The sequence below is a fragment of the Calliopsis andreniformis genome, unplaced genomic scaffold, assembly GCF_051401765.1.
Source record: "Calliopsis andreniformis isolate RMS-2024a unplaced genomic scaffold, iyCalAndr_principal scaffold0022, whole genome shotgun sequence".
Lineage (NCBI taxonomy): Eukaryota > Metazoa > Arthropoda > Insecta > Hymenoptera > Andrenidae > Calliopsis > Calliopsis andreniformis.
In genome coordinates, this window is record NW_027480432.1 from 3,143,040 (window position 1) to 3,151,517 (window position 8,478).

At 43.4% G+C, this 8,478-nt stretch overlaps 1 protein-coding gene across 1 annotated transcript in view; it reads left to right on the forward strand.

Annotated features, from left to right (window-relative positions):
* Positions 1–8,478, forward strand: part of Nudc (nuclear distribution C, dynein complex regulator) — a 73,735-nt gene that overhangs the window by 64,705 nt on the left and 552 nt on the right. The window contains exons 5-6 of the mRNA XM_076390465.1: positions 6,964–7,158; positions 8,202–8,404. Coding sequence (XP_076246580.1) covers positions 6,964–7,158; positions 8,202–8,404 — 398 coding nt within the window. The remainder of the gene's footprint in view (positions 1–6,963; positions 7,159–8,201; positions 8,405–8,478) is intronic.

An 8,478-nucleotide genomic window follows, 5' to 3' on the forward strand; every position in this document is an offset into this window, starting at 1 on the left:
TAGAATAAAGATAAAACATAATTCAGGGCATAAAGTGTTAAACAAAGTGAACGTAAAATTTTGCAGAAAAATTCGTCCGTAAAACCGACTACAAGGATTATACCTCGCGCAAAAAATGATTCCAAAGATCACGAGTACCGGAGTGACCTCGAAGGCCGCTGCATCAAAACCTATCCAACAAAAATCGCGAGGTGAGCGCCAGAAGTATTGCAAACGGGCTTTCCATCATTACTTAATCCCCACGTATCGCTCAGTCGCGCTCGCTCGAACGATTAACCAAATTACAAAACAGTCTGACGGGCACGAAAAATATATTCGAAAGAAAATCCTTAATGTTACATAAAGTCGACGGTTTCCCTGCTTCTAGATCGCTGCATCTCGAGGCTCTTTAGCCGGATGCACCGACGCACGCGCCTCTTCTATCTGGGCCTCGCATCTCTCTATTTCCCCCCTTCGCCCTTCCCCTAATCCTCGTTGTTCACGGTGTGCACGTGCTTTCGTGGAAACGTGTTCACCTGTGCGCTACGTGCACCTGTGTTAGACTCAGGTCGAAAGAGACTCATCGATCTCTCCTGTCCTCCGTTTTATTCTCGCTCTTACCTCGCCAACGTTGCATCTCCTCTACGGGTGCATCTAGGTGCACGTAGATCAGGAGTCCCGCTTCCATATTCATATTTAACACCTTGCCTCCCGACGCGTAAATGCCATGTGTTATTCAGTAGAATCTCCTCGCAGCGCTGGGATTCTGCAGGGAGATCCTCGAGTTGACAGAAAATATTTTCGGTAACGTGACATCATGGAAGTGAGGCTTCTCGAGTTGCTGAGTTTTCTGAAAGTGGCATGCAAATTAGAATCTGCATCTCTGCGCTTAGAATCTATTCAAATTGCAGATTAGCATAAGCAGCTTCTACAGCTACTCAGAGTACATTGTAAACACTTGTCGTTTGCACTTCAGGCGCGCTTGACGTTCACTTTTGCATTGTTCCAGGAGTCAGAATTATAGTGTAATCCTGTTGGAATTATGTAACGATGCAGTTTGCCCTGTGTAATCTTGTAATGGTGTGGGAGACGTTTTGGGGATTTCAATGCGTGATGAGGTTCCAAACGTAGCCCTGAAGTGTTAGCGGTGAACCGTTAAACAGTCGATGTAATTGACTCGCAGCGGTATTGAGGATTCAGAAGGCTTCTTTAAGAGTCTTCATTCGTTTTTCTTCTTTGCATGGATTCCGTTACGGCTGGAGCGATTTTACGACGGAATCATGGTGATGTCACCTCTTGGCTCATCAATAATTGCTTCGATCGTGATCGTAACTGACTGCAGTCGATTAATGACTTTTAACAAATATGTGTCGTGCTTTTCTTGGACTCTCAGAAACGGTTCCATTTATTACATTTTTTTTTCACGCTGGATTTTTACAAAATCACGGATGAGTCTTTATTTTTTAGAGGAATTAATAAATGGAATAATTCTATGGCTGTAATAAAATCAGAAAATACAGATCTAGTATATAATGAATATAATTTAGTTGATTTAGTGCCTGGTAAGTACCATCAGGCCTGATGCATTAACCAGAATCCCTGCTTCCTTTCATTTTACGTTCCCTCCGAATAGCAAAAACGCTTAATAGCGATTCAGAAACATAGATAACCTGCAATGCATACAATGAGACTGCATCAGTTAATTCGTTATCGACCATGAGACTGCAGAAACTATTGTCCCAATAAATACGAAAGTATACTGTCATTTCGCCTAAGGAAATTGAATCTAATGATCGCGATGATATCTCGACAAATCTGAAACTTTGTATAAATATCCAGACATTTTTATGCATCTGTCCCACTGTACTCTTATCGCATTAGTTTCTTTCGTGAAAGGACTCTGCTCGGTTGTACTCGTTATTGCTGCAAGCGTCGCGATAAATAAGCGTCGGTACGCTTTAAGCGGATTATATCGTATCGCCTTTGGATTCATATAACACTGGATGAGTTGATACTGCTAACATCGAGGTAATGATCCAATTAATGTCCAGCTCTGAATCATCGTTTTTGTTGTCCCTACGATTTATTCCTTTGTCACGTATATCGTGATTTATCTGCGCACAGTGATCGTGCATTGAAAGGGGAAAATCGCGGCCTTGGGGATCAAAGGTTGCTTGGACGGTTGTTGAAGTTATTCTATGATCAGAGTAGTGAAAAAATTGCAGAAAAATAACAATTTTTAATTAGTCTCTATAATCAGTGCTTTATGTTCAGAATTATCTTACGGATGCTTGGCATTATTCTGTTCTTGAACTATAAATATATACTCATAATTGAAATCCCTTGGTAGTCGAGGATCTCGTATTGAAGGCAAACAAACCACCGCTTAGTTTACTGTAATTAAGAGTAAGATTAGCAGAGAGGAGTAATTACGAGCACAATAGCAATGATGTCTCAGCAGCGTTTAATTTTGCGTGTCTTTATGTTACTCGAGTTACTGTGTCAATGTCTTCTCAACGCCTATCTAACCGTAGTAAGTACTATTCACCGATCTGCGGCATGAATATTAAGCTTTGGATGCTAGCCTTGGTCCGACCTAATCGACTCGAGCCTAATGTCGAATGCCTCTTCGAAACGGTAACTAAATGTTAACATCTCACTTATGTCACGTCAAGTAGTCATTATACAAAATATCTACCTTCTACACTAGCATTAAATCCTACAGTGTTATTACGCTAATTCCTAGAAAATTTCTAATGCAGAAAAAAATTAATAAAAATTTATTAAAAACTTGCTTCAACGAAGTTCTCAATCCATCAGGAAATCGTCTCCCCAAAAATTGGCACAAATGTCCCTCTGCTTCAACGTCTATTTCCTTAAAAGCAGAGGCTCCTATCAATATCTCATGTTTCGTAATTTGGACATATTCTTCCAAGAGGAATTCACTTATACCACCTCTCAATTCCTCAAAAAATTCCTTAAAAGTAAACATGTTTACATTCTCTGCGCATAGTTAACAAGCTGTCCCGCCAGCGTTCAATTTCTCATCCAACTCGAGCCATTTGTACACCGTTAGTCAATCACCTGCGAATCGAACAGGAAAGTTCAAGTGCGAAGCGACGAACCTCTGCGTCCTTGCCTTCTGAGGGTCCTCTGGGTCTTTTTTTCGACGATGACGAGAAAGTCGCGTCCTTTGGACTGTTAAGGGACTCGAGCTGGCCGTGCGAAAAAGGACGTTACTCGGTCGTAGTGAGTAACGAGCGAACTATTCGATTGCGCAAGCTGGGGCATGGGCGCCGATTCTCGATAACCAAGGATTCCGACGAAGCGCCAAATAAATCGGTTCTCGACGCTGCAACCTTCGAGGCGATCGAACGTTGAACGAACCTTCTCGGTTCCTTGATGACGCGACTGCTTTCGATCGATCTGTTGCGTGACTTCGAGAAAAATTGCGACGCTCAAAAGAGGTCCTCGGTGCCACTTATCACTGATGAGCGCGAATGGTGCCACTTATTAATAATCGAAGGGCCTTGTGCAAGGTGCTTTGATCCACTGAGCTGCCCGCTTATAGTTGCGCTTTTTAGACACAGGAATCCGGAAATTGAAAATTTGAAAGTTCAAAAATTTGAAAATTTGAAAATTTAAAAATTTGAAAATTTGAATATTTGAATATTTGGAAGCTTGAACACTTGAAAATTTTTGATTCTTTGATTCTTTATCATTCTTTCCGCATAAAAGTGACACAGTTTACGCGAAAGTCTGTTAAAACATAAATGGCAGAGCATTCTCATATCACGTCGTTTCGTCAGCGTAATCGTTGCTTTTGTTCTCTCAAATTCAAGGCTACGTTTCAGCGCAACCAGCCACTCTGACGCACGGCCTCTTAATTGTTCTTCCCTCAGAAGGAATTTATTGTTCTCTTTGGTACTGTGATATCGTTTCCCGCGCCGATTGGCATATCAGATTGTATCCTGCAGATTTGCATCGAATCGCCGAGCCTGTGACTGTGATGCATATTGTGCGTGATTCTCGATTTAGGTCACAGGTGCATAGGATTTTATTCCTGCTCCAGGATACACTGGAATAACTGTTAACCAAATATTCTATGACGCACTGAATTGATAAAATCATCCATTAATTAACTCCTGGAGGCTCCCAAGGCCTCCCAGCGATTCAATAAATTGTTCAGTACATTCGACTCCTGTTTTTCTAGGCATCAAATCCTAATTACTAAATTTGCCATTTATCATTCTTTTAAACTTCCCAGCAGAACTATAAATTCCTCGTCACGGTACTATTCATTAAATCTCATTTTTCATGCCCGACGCTCCCGAAATCCTGGACTCCTAAATCACAAAAATAAATTCCTCATTCATCAGTGGACCCTTCACTCTCCTCTTTCCAAAGCTCCCAGTTCCATCTAGAATCAAGAATATCGATAGTACATCATCCTCGTGTTGCATTCTTCATCACAGATGCAGGCCACGATGATCCAAGTTCAGAAAAATGCAAACAACGAACGATCCTCTTATACGGGAGGGATAATGGGCACGAGGGAGCGTCGATTGAAAATTGCAGGATGCACAGTGGATCGCGTATGGTCCATCGTGCGATCGCGAGTCAATGACTATGCATAATGACGGCTGGGCCGCTCGTATGATCTCCAAGCGGCTACAGGTGGAAGGAACGTGGGGATTTCGCAAGTCCTGGGGACCTGCGACGATTGATGATCATCTTTGACGCGATTCGCGCTAATGGCTGCCTCTGGCTTGCTTGGGAACCGCGGAAACGTTAATTGACGCAGTGTGGAGCAACTGGGAGCCTCAGATGTGGGTGCAGATTATTACTTTCTAGTCCCAAGTCGATTCTCTTTACTTATTTGCATTGTCTCATTCAGTTCTTCGTTTTTAGAAGTGTCATGCTGTTCTATTATTTATTCTATATCTTTGAACTTCACAGTCAATCTATTGACTAGATTAGACTTCAGTCTGCAACTTTCTCTCATATAATCTCGAACCAGGATTCAGACATCATCTTAGTCCAAATATACTTCTTGGTTGTATCGAAGTATTTCCCCTATAAATAAATGAAGGCACCATATTCTAAAAATCACTCAGTTCCAGCTCTTCTCGCGTTAAGACATAAAGCAGATAAAGTAATAGCTGTAGAAACCTCTCAGCAGCTCCAGGTCCCATAAAACCTAACGACCAGCGTCAATGGACATCTCGAAAGAGGTCTCTCCAAATTTTCAGACGCGAAGTCACAGTCTAATTCACCTTGCCGCATACAAAAGATCGTGGATAATCTCAGCGGCTGGCACGCGGTCTTCCCAGCCCCTTTGTCGCTCCCTGGTAATGATATTCCACTTTGTTAACGACAGGCACAAACTCGGTAGCCATGATCCGTTTCCACGCACCGGTGCGCTCGGCTCCGTCGTCGCAGGCGTCATCGTCACGCTGGAAATCCAAGAACACGCTTCCCGCGAGGATGATGATCCCGCGACGCAACTATCCCATCGCTCGCCGCGATTCACAGCTCTTTTTAGTCCCTCCCAACACTCTCTGACGCGAGCGATCGCTCGACAAGGCAGTCGTTGCGACACGCGACTGGCCACGCTCGATGGATCATCTAGGATTTCGGAGTCCTCGATTTAATTGTTCTCGATAGCGGGGCCTCGAGGACGTCGCGCATTCATGAGGGTTTACTATGATCTGTGGTTAGGAGGTAATATGTTCGAAGTCACTTTGAAGTTTTCCACTTGAATACTGTCTTATGGACTTGTGTTTCTTTGAATCTTTATTTCTAAGTGGAAAGGTTCTTTTAATGCTATTTCTTCTTGTTGAAGATATAAATTCTATGTTGGAGATCTCAATTAAGGTCTTCAGTATAATTTTTCTGAAAACGTGATATAGGTCGTTTCGAAATGACCCACTCCTGGACTCCTATCCTACTGGGGCATTCTCAAATTGATCCTTGAGAGCATAAAACCTTGCAGAATCAGATATTAATCCACCATCTCTGGAGATCAATCCCAGATCAATCATTTCTCTATCACAATCGATGCAATCCAGAAACCTCATTGTCAGACCTCGGTCTGCACAATCCCCATAGAATAATTGAACCGCAGTCCCAGCGACAAAGGAGCTAAATTCGCCGAGGATATCGCAATGAAAATAATGAATCATAAAAACGAGGTCCCCATTGTGAAATAGTCCTTTTGATCCTTTCTAGGACCCAGGAGTCTAGCCAGCGAAAGGACTCGCGCCTCTCGCGAACGTTCACTCGTGACTGGTCCACTCTTGACCCTGTTCGAGCCGGCAGTGACCCGACGTCGAGATCCGATCGGATCTCCGCGTGCATCAATTAAAACGAGCTCGGTCGACCGAGCTATCCGCGGAATTCGCGACCTTTCACCCAGCGAGTCGCCTTTTACGGCGCCGACGCCTTTCCTTCCGTCGCGGAAACCTGGCAGGAGGTTCTAACTTGTCCAAGGTTCGAGCCAAGGCTGCGCCGCGGGTTCCCGAAACGCGAGGTCGTGAAGGAACTAGAGCACGATGATCTGCGAAAGGGATTAAAGTGATGCAGCTGAGAAGGTCGCGTGGGTCAATCGCGCGGAACCTTAGACCACCTCGTTGGTTCATCCAGTGAATCGAGCTATTGTTTCAGGGGTTTCAGCAGAGGGATCTGTTTTTTAATCGAGAGAGTCCTTGATTATTTTTCTGCGGGTTTGTAGATTTTTCTGGAGGTCCAAGGTGGTAGAGATGATCCCATCTTATTTTGAAGAGACTGGAATTTAATAATTAGTATAGTAAGACTCTTGATGAACCTATTTCTGTTTGGAAGGTGACGAAATAGTGGTCCTCGGCGTCGGGGATCCTGGAATATTTTTAAGCATATCAGAATAGTAGAAATGGGGTGCAAAGGGATGATTGGACTTCACAAGACAACACAAATGTAAAAGCTGGAAAAATCTTTTGCTTTCAGATCAAAGTGCCCCTAAAGGTGAACTTCTCAGCCAGGCCTAAAGACGTGACAGTATCGATCACGAAGAAACACCTGACGTGTGGCATAAAAGGTCAACCGCCGATCATCGACGGCGATTTCCCTCACGAGGTCAAAGTTGAGGAGTCCACTTGGGTGATCGAGGACGGGAAAATGTTGCTGATCAATCTGGAAAAGGTGAGTCTTCCTTTGTTCGCGAAACGCTTTTTCGTGGCCTTCTCCGTTCGCGACCTTGCTGGCTCGGTGATTTCGATGATGCTATCATCGCTCCAGCGGAGATGCCAATCGGAAATATCAAATACGCAAAGAATTCGGTGGCTTGACGTGGCCCTGAGCGATCCAAATAATGGCATGGAGATTGTGTCGAAGGCCTAGTCGAATCGTGACCGATTAATGAGCGACAAGTGTTTACTTTATTGAGGAGACTCGTTTGCTGTTATTGTTGGCGGCTTGTTAATCGTTTTAACCTACTTTTAGTTAGAATAAAAACTTCCGTTGCTCATCAATCTTCCCCTGGATCGAGATTCATTTTATTTGTTTACTCAGTTATCGATTTAGAACGTTCATTTATTTTCCATACTGTCTTTTCTCTTGAAATAACTGGGTTTAGGATTCAGCCGCAGATACAATGTGAAAAATTGTTAGTATTTCTTTTCTAGCTACTGGTGATTTTAAAAAATGACTTCAGGTATCCTTGATAACTGGCAAAGGTATGCTGTTATTGTAAATGGGTGTTAAGTTTTACAATAAGTAATGCTTCGATCAGTAGAAAATTACTGTTACTTCTCTGAAGACACTGCGGGAGTCTTCCTTTATGCTTCAAACATCTCATGTTTATTAATCATACCCCGTATGACTTCGCATGGTGTGGAATTTACTCCATTACAGCCTCTAATCTATCGCGCCCGTCAATTAATCGAAAAAGTAACATTAGTCTAACTTCAGATGGTCATCCATCAATAGCCGAAAACAAGTATCTACAAATACTTAAGAAATATTAACATAGAATCAATAGAAGTCCTAATATACATTTGTCAGTAATTCTGAAAGTGATTTACGTCAAAAACCACTTTTCACATAATAATCCAATCAAGCTATTCACTGATCACCCATTAGTCCACAATCTCGCTAATCGTTCAGTAATGCACTGACACCTGCCAGGTACTGACCCCAAGAACCACTGTGTCACTAACCCTGGCCCATCTGTCCTTTATCTCCAGGTGAACAAGATGCAGTGGTGGGCACACGTGGTGACCTGTGACCCGGAAATCAGCACGAAGAAAGTGAACCCAGAGCCCAGCAAGCTGTCCGACCTCGACGGTGAGACCAGAGGCCTGGTGGAGAAGATGATGTACGACCAGAGACAGAAGGAGCTGGGCCTGCCAACCTCCGACGAGCAGAAGAAGCAGGACGTGATCAAAAAGTACGTTGAACGATCGCCGTCGTGAGCCCCACGTCCCTGATAGACATCTGACAGCCATTTGTCTTCTGTTCCCA